Below are 18,979 nucleotides of genomic sequence, written 5' to 3' on the forward strand. Positions count from 1 at the left end.
AGGAAAGTAATACAGATCAAGTAGAAAAACAAGACCTATATAACAGACTAATTTTTTGGCTTTTTGATTGATTCATGGATGAATTGTATATATAAATACACACTATATATATATATACACACACACACACTATATATATATATTTTGGAGCCGGAGTCTCACTCTGTTGCCCAGGCTGGAGTGTCATGGTATGATCTGGGCTCACTGCAACCTCCACCTCCCTGGTTCAAGAGATTCTCCTGCCTCAGCCTCCTGAGCAGCTGGAATTGCAGGTGTCCACCACCACGCCTGGCTAATTTTTGTATTTTTAGTAGAGACGAGGTTTCATCATGTTGGCCAGGCTGGTCTCAAACTCCTAACCTCAGGTGATCCGCCCACCTTGGCCTCCCAAAGTGCTGAGATTACAGGCATGAGCCACCAAGCCCGGTCTATATTGTGTTTTATTTTTGAACCTTAGCAAAATGATCTCATCCAAAGGCCAACGGGTAACTTACAGAATTGACAGGAAGCCTTGACAGAACCCCGTGCGGATTACAAACAATAAGCTTCGGAATCCCAGGGGGTATAGCTAACGCCACGTCCCAGAGAGTCTAGAGTCCAGTCAGGATGTTCCTCGTGCTGGCCTGCCACTACAGCACCATGATGTGAGTGACTCAATACCTGCCCTTCAAGTCTGCATTGTTCCTTTAGAGCTGGGTGCTGGGCGCAGGCATGGTCTGTGCTAAGTCTAGGTTACACACCTAAACCCCAGGTTCAGGAGACAGGCAGAGGCAGTGTTCTTTCCTTTCAGCTTCTCTAGTGATATGTAGAGTTCTGCTTCCCACTAATATTCACAGAGAGACTCCCCTTAAAGAAAAGGGTGTCCAGATGCCAGGAAAAAAAAAAAAAAAAAAGAAGTGGCAAATGTCTACCACAGGGTCTGATCATCTGAGTCATTTAATTTCTTATTAACCAATACATTTAAAATATGATGAAGACTCATTTGCCTGTAGTTATTAAAAACACAGGCAAGTGACATAAAAGTGTTTTAATAAAATGCAAATATATGTTAGAGAAAGTTTTCTTTTCTTTTTTGTTTTTGAGACAGAGTCTCACTCTGTCACCCAGTCTGGAATGCAATGGCTCAATCTCGACTCACTGCAAGGTTCTGCTCACTGCAAGATTCAAGTGATTTTCCTGCCTCAACCTCCCAAGTAGCTGTGATTACAGGCATCCACCACCACGCCTGGCTAATTTTTTTGTATTTTTAGTAGAGACAAGGTTTCACCATGTTGGCCAGGCTGGTCTGGAACTCCTGACCTCAGGCCATCCACCCACCTCTGCCTCCCAAAGTGCTAGGATTACAGGTGTGAGCCACCATGCCCTGCTGAGAAAGTTTACAAATTGCTTTCCATAGAACATTAGCCTTCCTCTTCCCTCCCTCTCTTCCTTTCTTCTTTCCTACCTTCACTCTTTTCCTCATTTTTTCCTTTATTTCCTGAGAATAAGCTTAATTTTAGCTTCCTAAGATTTTGTAAGAGACCCTCTGGGTGTATCAGTTGAAAATCAATGGGTTCGTTTTTGGAAACAGGACTCACCAGAGATGGGCAACCTGGGAAGATGAGTGTGAGCTGAGCACTGGACATGCAGCAGCAACATAGGCAGGAAGAGTGTGCCACTTTGTGATTCTTTTATTCCTTTCTTTTCTTTCCCTTCTTTTCCTCCTCCCTTCCCTCCTTCCCTCCTTTCCCTCTTCCTTCCTTCCCTTCCAGTTCTCTTTTCTCTTTCTTTCTCTCCATGGCCAAACACTTTCTCTTGGGACAGCTAAAACCAGAATGCAGTATCACGTAAAAAAGACTGCATTGACATACTTAAATTCCCAGGACCCTCGGTTCTTTAGGGATGCCTAATGGCTGGTATCATTGCTTACCAAAGTCTTGAACTTGATGGAGCTTATGTTGAAAACTAAAGTTTATATTTTTAATTTTTATCTTTCAATTCTGTTTTTCCACACTTTTTTTTTTTTTTTTTTTTTTTTTTTGAGATGGAGTTTCACTCTTTGTTGCCCAGGCTAGAGAGCAGTGGCGCAATCTCGGCTCACTGAACCTCTGCCTCCCGGGTTCAAGCGATTCTCCTGTCTCAGCCTCCCAAGGAGCTGGGGTTACAGGCACCTGCTACCACGCCTGGCTAATTTTTGTATTTTTAGTACAGACGGGGTTTCACCATATTGGCCAAGCTGGTCTCAAACTCCTGACCTCAGGTGATCCACCCGCCTTGGTCTCCCAAAGTGCCAGGATTACAGGTGTGAGTCACTGCGCCCGGCCTCCACAAACTTTTTGAAGTCCTCTCATATAGCGTAGGAGAGATCAGGTTTTTTGAGACTTTAAATATCTTGAAAATGTCATTATTATTCACATTTTATTAGTATTTTGGCTGGGTGTAGAATTACAAGTTGGAAACAATTTTCCTTCAGAAATTGGAAGGCATTGCTTCACTGTCTTCTTTCTTTCTGTGTTTCTGTTGAGATCTACACAACCATTCTAATTCCTGTTTCCTAATTTGTTTTCCTTTTTTTCTGGAAACTTGGAGAGTATTTTTCTCCAGACATAGGGCTCTAATGACAGTATACTCTATTTCCGTCCATTCTCCTGTGTTCTAGGTAGGCTGTTTCAATGTAGCAACTCACACTCTTTAGTTCTGGATATTTTGTCTTGAATAATTTATGATTAGGCCATCCTATTTTCTCCATTGTATCCTTCTGGAACAGTTGTTTTTGGACATCGGACATCCTTCCTCTCCTGTCTTCTCTTTGTGCTCTTCTTTCTGCAAGGTGCCCCAAATTTATCTTCCAAAGTTTATTTAGTTGTTGTTGTTAGTAACTTCTATCATGTTTTTAATTTCTAAAAGCTTATTTTTGCTCTATGAATGTCCTTATTGATAATACCTTGTTCTTGTTTCATGGCTGCAATAGTTACATCTATCTCTCTGAATACATTGATAGATTTTTTTTTTCCTCTCTGCATATGTTCTGTTTCCCTGTGCTGATATTTTTCTGTTTTGTTTGTTTGTTTTGGTCTGCATTTTCCATGTTAAGAGGCTTTCCACAAATATCCAGTGATCCTTGGATTGCTCAGGGGAGCTAATAACCTGATTTAAAGTTCTGAATGTAGGGAAGAACTTGTCAACTTTGAACTTTACTGTAGGGTGATCAGGGGAGCCATTTGTTGTAAACATACCTGATGTATCTTTAGGGCTTTCCTCTTGTTAGGGCAGCACTTCGGAGAAAAGTCTCTCAATCTCTGGAAGATAAAGGATCAGTGTTCTGAAAGCTGAGTGGGGAGTATTAGCATTTAGCATTTGGCACTCAGAATAGATGATGTCATCAATTCCACCAAATTTTGAACAGCACCAACACATTCGACTGCATCCAATGGCATCCATAACTCTAGAAGCCCTCTGTTTTTCTCACTCAAGAAAACACATCACCAGACTTTACACAGGGTAATAACGGTGTAGCATGAGAGAATAATCTGTAAGGACAGAGTTGCTTCTCAAACTGCATTCACACCACTTTGCCTCACAGCACCATTTGAGGTACCTAATTCTATCACTTTCTGAGCCTCCTGAGAAATCCAGGATATATATCTGAATTGTTCACAACTCTCTCCCAGGACTGACCTAGGATTCAGCTTTCTTGGGTCTGTTAACTCAGAACTCAATTATCTCAATATTCAGTTATCCATCTGCTTTCCAGCTTCACAATTTTGATGGTTTTGTCTTCTGTTCTTGTGGATAGATTTAAAACTCCCTTTGACTCTATTATTAATGGGATTTTAGGGAGGAGAGAAATGATATGCTATGTCACCCTAGAAAGCATTCAATAAATCTGATTCTTTACCAAATGACTCTCAATCTTATGTACAGTTTGCTAATCTGTGGATGTTTTGCTTTTACCTTTTACCAACAGCGAATGTTGCTCAACAGCAATTGTTGCTGCCTGATCGTTCCTCTGGAAGCTTCCTCTCAGAGGGGTACCCAGCCATGTGAGGTGTCAGTCTGCCCCTACTGGGGGATGCCTCCGGGTTAGGCTACTCGGGGGTCAGGGACCCACTTGAGGAGGCAGTCTGTCCATTCTCAGATCTCAAACTCCATGCTGGGAGAACCACTACTGTCTTCAAAGCTGTCAGACAGGGACATTTAAATCTGCAGAGGTTTCTGCTGCCTTTTGTTTGGCTATGTCCTGTCCCTAGATGTGGAGTCTACAGAGGCAGGCAGGACTCTTTAAGTTGTGGTGGGCTCCACCCAGTTTGACCTTCCTGGCCACTTTGTTTACCTACTCAAGCCTCAGCAATGGCAGGTGCCCCTCCCCCAGCCTTGCTGCCACCTTGAAGTTAGATCTTAGACTGCTGTGCTAGCAATGAGGGAGGCCCCGTGGACGTGGGACCATCTGAGTCAGGCATGGGATATAATCTGGTGTGCCGTTTGCTAAGACCCTTGGAAAAGCGCAGTGTTAGGGTGGGAGTGACCCTGTTTTCCAGGTGCTGTGTGTCACGATTTCCCTGGCTAGGAAAGGGAATTCCCTTACCCCTTGCTTTTCCTGATTGCCTCGCCCTGCTTCGGCTCTCACTGGGTGGGCTGTACCCACTGTCCTGCACCCACTGTCCAACATGCCCCAGTACCTCAGTTGGAAATGCAGAAATCACCTGTCTTCTTTGTCGCTCATGCTGGGAGCTGTAGCCTGGAGCTGTTCCTATTCGGCCATCTTGGAACCATCCTCGGAAATATATTTCCATGCTGATATCTGAAAAGACAAGTTGTTCTTTTTATTTTAAATCTTGCAAAATGATATGCTTTCCTGGGGATTCATTCCCATTATGTGGATTTGGGGATATATCTATGGGCAATCTTTCTTTCTTTTTCAACAAGCTATTAAGTTCAGTTTCCATTGAGTTAGAGAATTCCATTATCCCACTACCACTTTTGCTATCATTTAGATTCAAAATCCCAGTCAGGCTCCAATATTTTCCTCGTCCCTTCCACTACTTGATCCTATCAGCCATTAGTAAATGGAGATCCTACCCGAATCACGATTCCATTCACACTTTTCCATTCTAACTTTCAGACCCTTCTCTCTCCTCAATTGTTTCCTCCTCTGTTAATCCACCCTTTACAATAACCTATCCTATATGATACCCCAACTTTGTGTCCATTGAAACACCAAGAACGTACGTGGAAGGTAGTCAATGAACTTATGTCAAAGAGAATCCTCTAACATGTTCTATCCCCAGTGTGACTTGGCATACTCCTGGAGGTCTGTTATTCATTGGTGGCAGTATCCAGGGTCTTGAACAAGACCAATGCAGCCAACGGTGCTGCAAAGTGATTTGTTTTTTTTAATTGAGGGCAATCACAGTGTCAGGCATGATTCAAGACCTTTACATACATTAACTCATTTAGTTCTCAGAACAACTCCACAAGAAAGGTACTGTTATCATTCTTATTTTACAAATAAAGAAGCTGGGATACATAGAGGTTAAGTCCCTTGCTCACAGTTACCCTACTACATGTGAGGCCGGGTTCAAACCAGGCAGGCTGGCCTCAGAGCTCATAACCATGGACATTATACTGCCTCTTACTTATATTGTCTATCATCATCATGTATGTGTGTCTATGTGTGTGTGTTGGTGGTGGTAGGGGTGTTGGCAGACACTCTTTGCAAAGCCTACCTTATTTAACTAGTTAATTCTTTGACCATCCATTCAACAATTAGGACGATTAAAGTATCAAGCACTGCACACAACAGAAGGGAGGTGGTAGCAGACAAAGTGGCTAAGGGCAGGGGGCATCTGTCTATGCAATAAGTATAAGGGCAACAAGGATGTTGACAAATTTTAAAAAGGTACTATAGGAGTGAGGGCAGGTAGCCTCAGCCTACTGGGGTGCATGGGAATGTGGGGGTAGAAAGAAAGGGGTGAGAATCAGGGAAAAGGTCTAACTCCTCAGAGGACATGAGGATGGCCAGAGTACTGACATTCTTCTACAAAAGCCTCACTATTCCTGGCTGTCCTGCCCCAGGCTGGTCTACCTGCTGCCCCGTTGGCCAGGATGACTTGTCTGTGCCACGGCACTGAACACCAGGCGTGTATTCTTCTCTCCCAAAACTCGGCTCACCATGGCCAGAAAAGGCAAGTGTTTTAGAGGTATGGTTTCAGGCAGACACATCCTAGAATTAAAATTACTTCAGGGATATCTGCAGTAAAGTTGAAGGAAACAGTCAAAAGGCCAAAGGAAGCAAGCTTTATTGAATTTACAATGTAGAAAACATTTGTAGTTCCTTAGACATTTGCATTGCTATAAAAATTATACTTTATTTTTATAATTATTAATGGTTTGAAGAGAAATAAACAGTATAAACAAAATATGGCTCACACAATGAAAATGTAAACCATATAAATCAAAATCATAAAACAATTATTCAATACTCAGAGGCCTACTTAATATATACATATGAAATTTCTTACACACACATACAATAAAAGCTCACAAAAATCATCACTCTGAAGCTGATCACTGTACCAATATGAAAATAAATCTTTATCTTTAACCTCAATTTTATCTTCAGCAGGAGGGCTGTGCAACTTGGGTTTATGCAAATCACATGAAGTATTAAATAATCAAATGTCACATATGTCATATAAAGCAGCAAGCGAAAAAAATAAATTATGAAAATGCATGGGCTAAAAGTTAACAGTGAAAAATATCTCCTTATCCAACATTATTTTCCATAATAAAATTAAAATATTTTACAATGTATCAGGATACATTTTATAAAGGACTATAGTGTAACTGTGATTTTAAAAGCTCTTAAAGAAAAACAGGGACAAGGTGAATAACTTCAACAGTAATATGCAAATGTATTAAGTCTAAGATAAAAACATTAAATATTTTTGTTCTTACTGAAAATGTGCTTTAAATTTGAGAACACCTTCATGATATCAAAACGCTGGTAATAATCAGGATCTCCCAGCACTGCAGCATACATTAAGAAGCTTCTCTTGAAACATGATTGCTAACCAGAGCTCTAAGTCTCTAATTTGGATGATGTTACCAAAATATTTATCAGGGCTCAAATAGTTAAAGACGATTGGTTGATGATCAAAGGCACTGGTGTAATCTCATCAACATCGGGTACGTTGACGGGACAATCCAGAGACAAAGACTATGAAAATACTTCTGCATTACAGGTATACTCTTTTACAGATTGTAAAACAAATAAAAAGAGACACTTTGGAGAGAATAAATAAAGGCAACACAGTAACATATAAACTAACACAGTTTTGTGCAACTGCACCAAAACCTAAACATGTGTCCCATATATCAGCATCTATATCAGATCCAATCTCACCAATCTCATCAAAATATGCCACTAAGACAAACAGCCATGGTAAAACTTTTGCTTCGTCGTGCCACATAAATAATACCCCCTTTATTTTGAAAAATTTCCCATACGCAAGACATTCTTTGTGATTAGAAATGTAATCTTTTCTTTTTCTGGAACCAGGAAACAGGAATTCATGGCAGAGTTGCTGAGGATAGATCCAACTTTCCAGCAAAAATATCAGATGTCTTCAATAGGGAGAAGGTATGTTTACAAAAGTTAAATGATGTTGTAGCTGTTTATAATCTTTGCCTGTAACATATCTGGTCAATTCCCGTTTTTTAAAAAACTGACGCTTGCGGAATATAAGGTTCTATCACAAACATCGTGAACAGAAAAAGTATTGCTACATGGAATTGTTTTGATTCAACAAAAATAAATGTTTTTAGCTTATATAATACAATAAATAACAGCTATTTTTTTAAGTTCCTTCAGGAAGCAACTTGGGGCCTGGACCTAGATGAAGCAAGGTAAATTAGAATTCTGTGTTGTAGCCCCACCCTAGGCTCAGCTGTTGACTCCTTTGGCTCTTAGAGACATCTCAGTGGGGAGGTCTGGGAAGCAATGCAGATTCTGGAAGGAGAGTAGGCCCAACCAGGTCATTGGTGATGATGAGGGATTAGTCACATTAAACAAAGGACCCTGACTCACCTTTCCTAATGGCAATTCCTCTTTTAAAGACGTTATTTCAAAACCATACATAGTATTTCTTTCATTGATTATTACTTAAGGAAGTTAATGTTAGCAACTAGGGAGTTAGGGGACTTGGATTACATTACAGGTTACGCTTCTAAACCATGGGAAGGTTTGAAATCAGCAGGGATATTTTCATTTTGCAACATGTTAAATCACTCTAAGTACTAGTATTTTTTTTAGTGAGATAATTCACAACCATAAAATTCACCCTTTCAAAGTATACCATTCAGTGGTTCCTAGTATATTCAAACAGTTATGCAACTATTACCCCTATTTGAATTCCACAACATTCTCATCATCCCTCAAAGAAACCACATACCCTGTCCTCCCTTTCTCAGCCCCTGGCAACCACTCCCTTAAGTGAAGAGTAACAACTTTCCTGGGCATTGTGCTTTCAGCAGTATGTGGCTTTACATGTTTTCACTACAATTTTTAACACCAAATTTAAACAATGGGCTTTGTAACTATTCTGAGATTATGAAATATCCTCTTTTATATACAACTATTTTTGTCTCAAGCATGCTTCTTTATACATAAAAAATAGATGTTTCCATTTTTTTTCTCAATTAAATTCTGTCCTTATTTCAGAAGTGAGAAAAGTCAATACTCCAATATTAAAAAAGCAGGAATAACCACAGTTCTTCTTATTAGCTGTGGGCCACCACACTCTCCTTCCTACTGCTTCCTACAGAATCTGAGGTGCCAAGGGCTGCAAGGCCTTTGAGGGCAAGCTGTGCATTTTACAGATGAAGAAACAGATCCGACATGGGCTTGTGACATGTCCAAGATCACAAGGCCAGTTAACAGCAAACCTAGGATGAGAACCCCTTTTTACTAGAACTTTAATATCAAATATTTAAATGCTGACTTTGTGGGACCTAATTCAGCTACCACATGAATCTAATTATGTGAGTTTCCTCTACAGCTTTGATGTGAGCATGTGATTTTTTCTTTTCTTTTTTTTTTTTTTTTTTTTTTACCATTTTAGAAAACATTTACATGTTAACTTTTAAGACCTGTAAGGACATGACTAGTCTATTTAACCAGAGGGCCCAAACCACTCACTGAGACAAAACAAAGAAGAGCCAAAGTTCCAGAGGGACCTGAGAGCAGGGTTCGGGTTTCCTGCACTGTAACTCTCCATATGATAGTGTCAGTAGGATATGCCACTCTGTCAACAGCCAAATAAGTCACACAAATTCAGTATTCTGGAAATGAAGACTTCACAGGTCAAGGATGTTTGGGACTTAGCCATTGCAACAATTCTTCATCTGTGGTGACTTTTTGGAATTGGTCCCGGTGAGATTGGTAACGGATTTGCTGTCATCTTTGTCAGTTCTCTTTTTCACTTCTCTGAGAGAGAGAGAGAGAGAGAGAAAGAGAGAGGATTACTGAGGTATAAAAACTAAGCCACAGATGGTTCTGTAGAAATAAGAATAGCCATGCTGAGTGTCTGCATGGCCTTCTAGACATTGTTTTAAATGCTTTATAGGTGTTGACTTAATCTTCATAAGAACCATATAAATTTGCTGTGCCCCATTTTGTATGTGAGGAAATGAGGGCAAACAGAGGTTAAGACAGTTCCCTTAGGTCACATGACTACAGAAGTGGGATTCAAACCACACAGGCTGGCTCCAGCACCTGTTTTCTGAGCGCCAGGCCACACACACACACACACACACACACACACACACACACACACACACCCTCCTCCCCTCACTGTCTCCAAGGTTTCAGGATGCTGCAGAACCTGTGATACACACAGCTTGCTCCTTAACACTCTGGAACCTGGTTTCCAGCTTCATGTAATGCTTGCTGAGCTTAACAAAAGCAATGGTGATCATGGAGGTAACAATGGATTTATCACCATCCTTTTCTGTCATTATAAGTTTCTTCCAGTATTAACTGCTAGAGGCAAGACTCACAAAAAAATGTCTTACTCTCCAAGATGTTATAAAAACCCCCTAGGGAAGTATCCTTCCAGGTGTAGCCACTGGGGATGCTTGTGAAATATGAAGACCAGAAGTCTCACCTTAGACAAGCTGAATGGCTATCTCTGTGGGCGAGATGAGTGCCTCCCCAAGATGGCCCCAAATAATTCTGCCCTTCCTTGTCAGTGCCTGATGCCTCTCCCATCAAGAGGTGAAGGTTTGCCTCCCTACCCTCTTGGTCAGAGCTGGTTCTCTACCTGCTTTGACCAATAGAATATGGAGGAAATGGTATTCTGTGACTTCTAAGCCCAAGTGTTTATAATGCGGGGCTGCATCAACCGCTACCCCTTTTGAAGTCTAGGGTTCAAGAAGTCCAGGGTTCCTCAATGGAGAGAGGCCACCAGAGTGGCCCTGGGGACTGAGATGCCACATGGAGTGAAGCCACAAGGAGAAGCACCCTGGTGGCTGACATCCAGCCCGAGCCACAGCCCTGGTGGCCATCTGACTGCAAACATAGGAGATACCCACACGAGAGCAGTCGGGAAACTTTCTGGCTGAGATCCAACCACCTTTGCCAATTGTGAGAAATAAAATTTGGTGGTTGTTTTGGGCAACTACATTTTGGGATGGTTTAAGATGAAGCACTTAACTGAAACTACCAGGAGTCTGTGTGTCTCCAGCAGAGCCACAGTGCTCGACAGAAATACAATGGGATCCATACATGTCAGTTTGAATTACTTAGTAGCCAGATTTTTAAAAGGTAAAAAGAAATAGGTAAAATTAATTTTATTAATATATTTTATTTAACCCAGTATAGCAAAAATATGGTCATTCCGGCATGTGGTCAATAAAAACACTATTAATGAGATAATGTGTCGAAGGCCTTCAAAATCCAGTCTATACTGATTGCATACAGCACATCTGAATTGGATTAGCCACATTGTGAGTGGCTAGTGGCTACCAAACTGGCCAGCATAGCTGCAGAAGGTGCCGATAAATCCTACCTTTTGAAAACCACTGCACTGTCAGTTGGAAAGAGGACATCTCAGCAGGGAAAAAAATAAGCTCATTCTAGCTGTAGGCCAGCTGGTAAATGCAATATACATGTTTTTCATATTTGATATATACCCCAAACACACACACCCGACAGGAGATGGGTGAGTAGTACTATCCTCACCTCACAAATGAGGCAACAGAGACTCAGGAGAAGAAAGAGGAGACACAGTTCAAACCCAAACACCCGGGAAGACTCATTTCAGGCTGCTGACCTCCAAAATTGTCAGATAATAAATTTGCATTATTTAAGCCTCTGCATCTGTGGGAGTTTGTTACAAGGACGACAGAAAATTAACACAACTTCCAAATGCAAAATCTCGGTCATTCTGTCATTGAATAAATGCCCAACTTATGCCAGGCTCTGGGACCTTCAGCTAGTGAGCGTTGAGGGAGAGTCAGATGTCTAAATAAATAATCTCATGGTCCTGAGACAGCAGCTACCACAGATGCACTCTGTGCCCACAGATGTGTTGTGGGCTTCACAGAGATGGGGCTTCATAGAGACTTTTGATATTGGAGAGACCTTTTGAAAGAACAGAAAAGGAGACTCCAGGTGCAGGGAATGGCATGCAGAAAGGCAGAGGCATAAAAGAGCCTGGCCATGATTGGATGAAGTTTGCTGTGTCTACAGATTATCATTCATTTGGGAAAAAGAGATAGAAATTCAACCAGAAAGGTAGCTGAGGTCAGGGCATTTGCTTTCACGCTGCTGATAAAAACACCCGAAACTGGGAACGAAAAGAGGTTTAATTCGACTTAGAGTTCCACATGGCTGGGGAGGCCTCAGCATCATGGAGGGAAGCAAAAGGCACTTCTTACATGGCGGCAGCAAGAGAAAAATGAGGGAGAAGCAAAAGTGGAAACCCCTGATAATCCCATCAGATCTCGTGAGACTTAATCACTATCAAAAGAACAGCAGAGGAAAGACCGGCCCCCATGATTCAATTACCTCCCCCGGGGTCCTTCCCACAACACATGGGAATTCTGAGAGATACAATTCAAGTTGAGATTTGGGTGGGGACACAGTCAAACCATATCAGGCTGTGATGGGCTATCAGCCACATGCTAAGAAGCTGGGACTCTGTGTTGTCGGTAGGACACCAATGTGGGGTTGGATGCAAGAAAGAAAATATTAACTGGATCTTTATTTATAAAGATTACCTGATTACACAGTAGAGGATGAACTGATATTAGAGAAACTCTGAGGCAGAAATTCTTGCACTAGCCCAGGTAGGGAATTTTGAGGCCTGAACCAAAGCAGAAAAAGGGAGAAAGCCAGAAAAACGCATGGATTCAAAAGAGACTGAAAAATGACCTTCAGAAGCCACTGGAGGCAAGGCGTGAAGCAAGAGAGAAAAGGAATCAAGACTGACTCCAGGTGACTATTGTTTAATTGTAATTTTGGTAGACTCCTGAGAAAGGGAATGCAGACTGAGGAACACGTTTAAAGCCACATGGACACACTAGGATTTGGATATGCAGAGTCACCATGGCTATGGAGCTTCCAGTGGGGAGTTCACTCTCGGCTTATGGAATTTTAAAGAGGTGGGGGGTTAAAAAATACAAAAACTGGAAGTTACCAGGTAGAGATGGTTCCAGAAGCTGTGTGGATGGAAGATGTAGGCAGACAGAGAGCGAAAAGAAAGAGACAACAGCCGGAGACCATGAGATTACCAACATTTAAGCAGCAAGCCAGTGATCCAGGTTGGTGGTAAAGAGTCCTCACGCTGCCACTTACTAGCTGTGTCACTGAGCAAGCTGATTAAGTATTCTAATTTCCAATTTCCTCATCTGTAAAATGGGTACAATAACCATAGCATCTTCACTGAACAATTCACATCTCTCTCTTCCTGTAGATCCAATGGCCTCTATCAGCTACGTACCATATAGCTGCCTGGTCATATATCGTCATTTTTTTTTTCTGTAATGTTAAATTGCAAGGCCAGTCTTTTAATCCCTTGATGTCTCTACTGAACACAGCATGGGACTATGCACATGCTCAGTGCCCATAATGCAGACATTATTGAACCTGAAAGCAAATATTAAGGGGGAAAGTATATACCCACACTTTCATCTGGCCTTCAGCCAAAAATGCAGGCATGCTCCACTTTAAGGAAATTGTAAAGATACAATTCCAAACATCTAAAACAGATTTAAGGCTGGGAAAATTAGGGTTTACCAAAATCTACCATACGCTTAACGACTGTAGTTTAAATGGCTCAGTCTTATGGACAGATTTATACCCAATGGGCTCAGCTCTGATGCTGAACTGATACATCAGCCTAAGTTTTTTTGTGTTTTCTCCAGTTTCAGGCAACTGATAATTAAATGGCTCTTGAACTTGAATCTATTGCAAAATGTTTACAGCCTGTGGTTCTGGTGATGGCAAATTTACTTGCTAATGGGACAATGGTCATGAACGACGGCCTATCAGCACTACACGGAAACTGCGTTTCTAGGAGAAACTCTTCCTGGGATTGAGAGATTTTCCAAGAAAATGCAGAGTAGTTCAGTTGTTAACCAAATATTTATGGCATCCCTTTAAAAATAAATTGTTTCAGACAGTGCAAACCCATACCTTCTCCTAGTTTTATGCCATTATATGATCTCACCCTATGAAATCTAAATTGAGAACATACATGTTTTGCATTACCCATAAATTTCCCAAGGTTGTAAAATTTGAACAAATGATAATTTTACCTGTGGAGACTATAACATTTCCATTTAAAGGTTGGGTAATTTGATAAGCAAATCTGAAGGCTAAGTATAAAGCAACTGAAGTCTTCATATGTTTGCTTTATTTATAATTTTTATATTTAACACATCACTAACATCACTAGAAGCCCAAAGCCAGGCCATAATGCAATAACAATAAAACAAAAACCTCTATGCGAAATGATTTTCAAGAAGCTTATCTGATTTCTTTACTTGTCTAAAGCTTTTTAAAATAAATATAACCTATCCATTATGCAGCTGAAATAACCCAGTTATCAAAATGCTTTTGCATACCAGTTGTTTTAAGTAAACACACACAAGCTGGTGTCCAAGCTTCACTGTAAGCAGGGCCAACACCTGGCTGACCCAACATGCCTCATAGGAGCAGATGGGGAAAAAGTCAAAGGAAACTTACAGCCTCTCCCATCTTTATGACATAATAAAGAGATCGATTCTTCACCGGGGCACTTTGGAACCATTTAACTTTAATATGACCCCGTAAGACAATCGAGCATTAAACAGTGATTAAGATATTCAGTGGAGTACAGGCTGTCACATATAGATTCTATACAGAGTCACAGACTGTTAGAATTAGAAAGGACCTCTGAGGTCATTTTCTTCGGCCCCCCTCCCTCATTTTACAAATTAGAGTTGCCAAAAGAAAGACAGGGACTTGTTCAAGACCTCATAGCTATTTAGAAATAGATTTAAGAACGGACTTGGAGCCTCGTGACACCATAATCCTCCAATATGCTGGGGAGCAGCCAGTAACCACATGCAAGGCTTGACCCGCCGCATCCATTACTGCTGCATGGGAGCAGCAATGCAGTGCTCCGTTGACCAAGGCTAAGGCATACCAGGGATGCTCCAAAGACCTGCAGATCCTTCCCTGCTGCCATCTGCCCCAGCAACTAGATCACTTCCATTCAGCAGTTCTCAGCAACATATGAATGAAACACCAACACAACCATTTGAAAAGTAAAAACCTGACAATTCAACAGTTATTTGATCTTTAGTGAAGTCAAATTCTGCATTTTACTGAACACTCCCCTCTTTACTGAATGTAGCTTGTATGGCCAAACAGCTGGTGTTCCCTGTGTACCCACAAGTGCGTGGAATCTGTTATTCAACCCGATAGATAAAAGTTTTACTCTGACTCTTTTTTCACGAATGTGATATTAGCCCATGATTCTCCTACTATTCACAGCCAAAAACCAACAAACAAAAAAACCCAAGAAACCCCATCTAATTTAGTTGAATGTATGAGTGTTCAAATATTTGCTTTTTTTTTCTTTTAAAAGATGAAATGGTTTGGAGGTTTGTCCCCTCCAAATCTCATGTGGAAATCTGACCTTCAGTGTTAGAGGTGGGGCCTCGTGGGAGGTATTGAATCAAGCTGGTGGATCTCTCATGAATGGCATAGCTCCATCCCTTGTGATGAGTGAGTTCTCGCTCTGAGTTCACAGGAGATCTGGTTGTTTAAAAGAGTGTAGCCCCTCCCCACTCCTCGCTCCATCGTCATGTGACACACTGGCTCCCCTTCACCTTCCACCCTGAGATCTCACCAGAAGCCAAGCGGATGCCAGCACTAAGCTTCCTGTAAAGACTGCAGAACCCATGAGCCAATTAAACCTATTTTCTTTATAAATTGCAGTCTTGGGTATTCCTTTACAGAGATGCACAAAACAGCCTACTGCAAAAGGGAAAAATGTGCTAGGGCACATTCAAGGTTAGCACTGTTTTTGCTTGAAACAAAAATGATTTCCAGTGTTGTAGGGGGAGGTGGCTATCTTTCCTGGACTGATGTCAAAGAGGGAAATGTTCAAAGACTCTGAGTGTGAATATAGGGCATCTGCCAAGCCTGCCACAAACTAATGCCAAGCAGGACACCCAAAGTCCATATCCTGATTCTCTTAAGTGAGGGCAATAGTTTATCACGTGGCCCTAGTCCAAACATTCTATTAATAGAACTCTATTTTATTAAGCACTATAAATGCCAAGTCATTAATGTGTATATGTGTATGTTTGTGTGCAAATATATATATATAGGGGTGTGTGTGTGTGTGTGTGTATATATATATATATATATTTTTTTTTTTAAATAAAGACAAGGTCTCACTATGTTGCCCAGGTTAGTTTCAAACTCCTGGGTTCAAGTGATCCTCCTGCCTTGCCTCTCATAAAAATGATAAAAATAATCACTCAGGAATTAAGTGTCCATCAAGAATCTGTTTCCTCTTGGCCAGCAACTAGCACATCCTCCTTCCCGCTAACTTTTCCTTCCTGGATCCAGCAGCCTCCATATTGCTGAAACCAATGGGATCTGCTGGAATTACAGGTATGGGCCACTGCACCCGGCCCTAAGTCATTAATTGAAAAACAGCATTAAAAATATTGCAAAGTATTTTAACTATCAATGTTCACCAGCAGAAGAGGCCAATTATCATACTAAAATTGAGATTCTTATAAAACCTTACAAATAATCAGAAAAAGAATGACATGCCTAAAGTTATATTTTAACTTTGTCTGCAATTAAAGATGATTGCTCTGAATTTTGTAATGTACATTTTGATTTTTTTCCTTTTTTGATATTTAATCCCTTTAGGCCAGTAAATAATAATCTTTTCATTTATGGCAGAAAACTAGGTAGAAGGGAAAAATCTAATGTATAATGTTATTTCCTAAGAATTACTTCAAGGATTAAACCACATACATTTATATCCAAGTTCTTTAATAACGCCATTTTCGTTCTATTGTACTTCCCAAATGTTATTTATTATTAACACTATTGCTTTAGCTTAATAATTACCTAGGTAATAATTCTGACAAAGTGTTTCTAACTGGCATGACATACAATTTGCTTTGTTTTTCCCCCCTTTTGCCTGGGGAAATATCATAATTGACAGTTGTATTCATAATAGTCCCTTGTGTATAAAATCTGGTTCCTGGAAATGATTCATACAAGTCAACTATTAACTTTGTGGTGACATTTTTCAGAAATGTCAATGACACCTCAGATGCACCTCTTTTGTTTGGCAGTAAAGATATTTTGCCAGTGTTCACAGCAACGTTGCCAGTTTTTATAATATCCACATACTTATTTCTCCCACCATGACTGAAAGTAAGAGAGTGTTTTCCCGCATATATTCTATCTGCACATTCTGGACAAGAAATGTGACATATGCAACAAGCGAAAATTCAGTCCTACATCCATTTTCCCCAAACATTACCGAGCAAGGTGCAGAACAGCTTCCACTATGTTAGAACCATCTTTGGCACTTGTTTCACAGAATAATGCCCCGTATGTCTGTAGAAAAGAAATATACACAATTAAATGAAGCCCTTCATTGAGTTTCCTGAAATTTTAGCTTTTAAAATCAGTAACATAAAAATATGTTCCTACTGAGCATGCTAAGAGTAACTAATAGCTAAGAAACTGAATTCAGAGTTCCCGTACTTACAAAGAAAATGATTTAAGCATAGTTACTCCAGGAACAGTTCCTAGTTGGAGGATTTTTACTTTACATTTAAAAAATAGAACATTTCATGTTTTAAGGTTTTTCTTTCCAACAGTCAAAACACATGCTACCAAATGTTCTTTATCAAATATTCCGAGACAGATAAAAATGAGTTCAAGATAACCACTCAGGATTTACATGTCCATCAAGAGTCTGTTTTCTCTTGGCCAGCAGCTAACACACCCTCCTTCCCGCTAACTTTTCCTTTCTGGCTCCAGCAGCCTCCATGTTTGCTGAAACCAAAGGACAACCTCTAGTCTTCTATTATGCAACCTCCCAGCCATAGTGCATATGATATCATGTCACTCTCCTGCTTCAAATCTTTCAATGCCTCCTGTTCCTCTTTAGATAATGTACAAATGCTTTTCCATGGCCAATGAGGCCCAGCTTCACGTGGCCCCAGGCAAGCTCCGAGCTTCACCTTTCACCTCACTCATCCCCCCTCACTCACAGAGCTGCAGTTTCCTCTGCCTTCCTCCAATTCTCCAGTGTCCACAAAGCCTTCGCACCTCGGAAACTTTGCACCTGCTCTTTCCATCACCTAGGTTCCCTCCACTCTCCACCAGTCTGACACCTACCTACTTTTGGGATTTTTAGGTAATGCTGCCTTGAAGTTAAGATTCAGTCGTTCCTAACCTGAAAAGTCTGTATTAGGACTTCCCATCGTAAACTTTCCGAGCACTCTCTGATCCTCCTGCACAGCAACTGCCACAATTATAATTGCTCAAGTTATTTTTGTGTATCTTTGACCAGCTGAAGATGTTTTCTCTTAATAAAGGAGAACTAAGTGTTGTGGGCCTGGGTGTGGGTTAAACAGTCCTGTGTGGGACAAGGGAAGGAGGTGATACTTGCTCTAGAACAGAGAGAATGAGAAAAGCCAGGAAATGGGGAAAAATGCCACAATGGGAACTTTACCCATGAGCCCACAAATCCATACAAAATCTGCAAACACCACAAAGCAAATGCATTTCCGGTAGAAACCGTCAGTGCTGGCGTTGACCTCTACATCCAGGGCGATATGGGGTGAAACAGAGACTGCCTTTGAGGATGCGGGACTGTGGAGGTCACACGATGCATAAAGAAGCAAACTTTGGGAAATCGTGGAGAGGGAATAAAGCTGGCAGGCAGCCAAGAAGAACTAGATCTCAAAGTGGCTGTGTGGGACCGTGTCTAGCATGTGATTTCATGAGCTTAACATCTGTCTCCCTCAGATAGTAAACAATACGAGGGCGAGGACTGTTTGCTGTGTTCTCTGCTCTTGGCCCAGCACATAATGAAGTGGTTTTTTACATGGTGGATACCAATAAACATGGATTGAATGAATCTCTTCTGCAATTCATTGCCTAGTTTTGACATTTATCACATTTGGTGTGCAGTTCTAAATTTTAAAACAAGAACGATTATTCCAGCTTAAAATATTAAAACTGAAACTTCCTTTTGAAGTTCACATACATATGCTACAGAGTAGTTCTTTCCTGGTGCTGATGACAGACAACACTATCAACATCAAATCAGACTGCTGCAATATGAATTTATTTGCCCCAAAGTGCATCTAAGTACTTGTATGGGTAAGACAGGTCAGAAGAGAGCCAGGTAGCATTCTGACATGATGACAGATGACACTGATGGGAGAATAAACACTGCCC

General features: G+C 40.9%; 2 protein-coding genes across 4 annotated transcripts in view; one reads left to right on the forward strand and one right to left on the reverse strand.

Annotated features, from left to right (window-relative positions):
• Positions 1-18,979, forward strand: part of IDNK (IDNK gluconokinase) — an 865,727-nt gene that overhangs the window by 207,667 nt on the left and 639,081 nt on the right. The window lies entirely within an intron of this gene.
• Positions 5,960-18,979, reverse strand: part of RASEF (RAS and EF-hand domain containing) — a 77,353-nt gene continuing 64,333 nt past the window's right edge. For 2 of the 3 annotated variants that reach the window (XM_050761397.1, XM_050761396.1), the window contains 2 exons: positions 17,046-17,122; positions 6,256-9,466 (listed from right to left, as the gene is read on the reverse strand). In XM_050761397.1, coding sequence (XP_050617354.1) covers positions 9,361-9,466; positions 17,046-17,122 — 183 coding nt within the window. In that variant the 3' untranslated portion in view covers positions 6,256-9,360. Of the gene's footprint in view, positions 6,230-6,255; positions 9,467-17,045; positions 17,123-18,979 lie in introns of those variants that run through there. The other variant, XR_007719829.1, reaches the window with a different exon arrangement.

This window comes from Macaca thibetana, chromosome 15 (assembly GCF_024542745.1).
Source record: "Macaca thibetana thibetana isolate TM-01 chromosome 15, ASM2454274v1, whole genome shotgun sequence".
Classification (NCBI taxonomy): Eukaryota; Metazoa; Chordata; class Mammalia; order Primates; family Cercopithecidae; genus Macaca; species Macaca thibetana.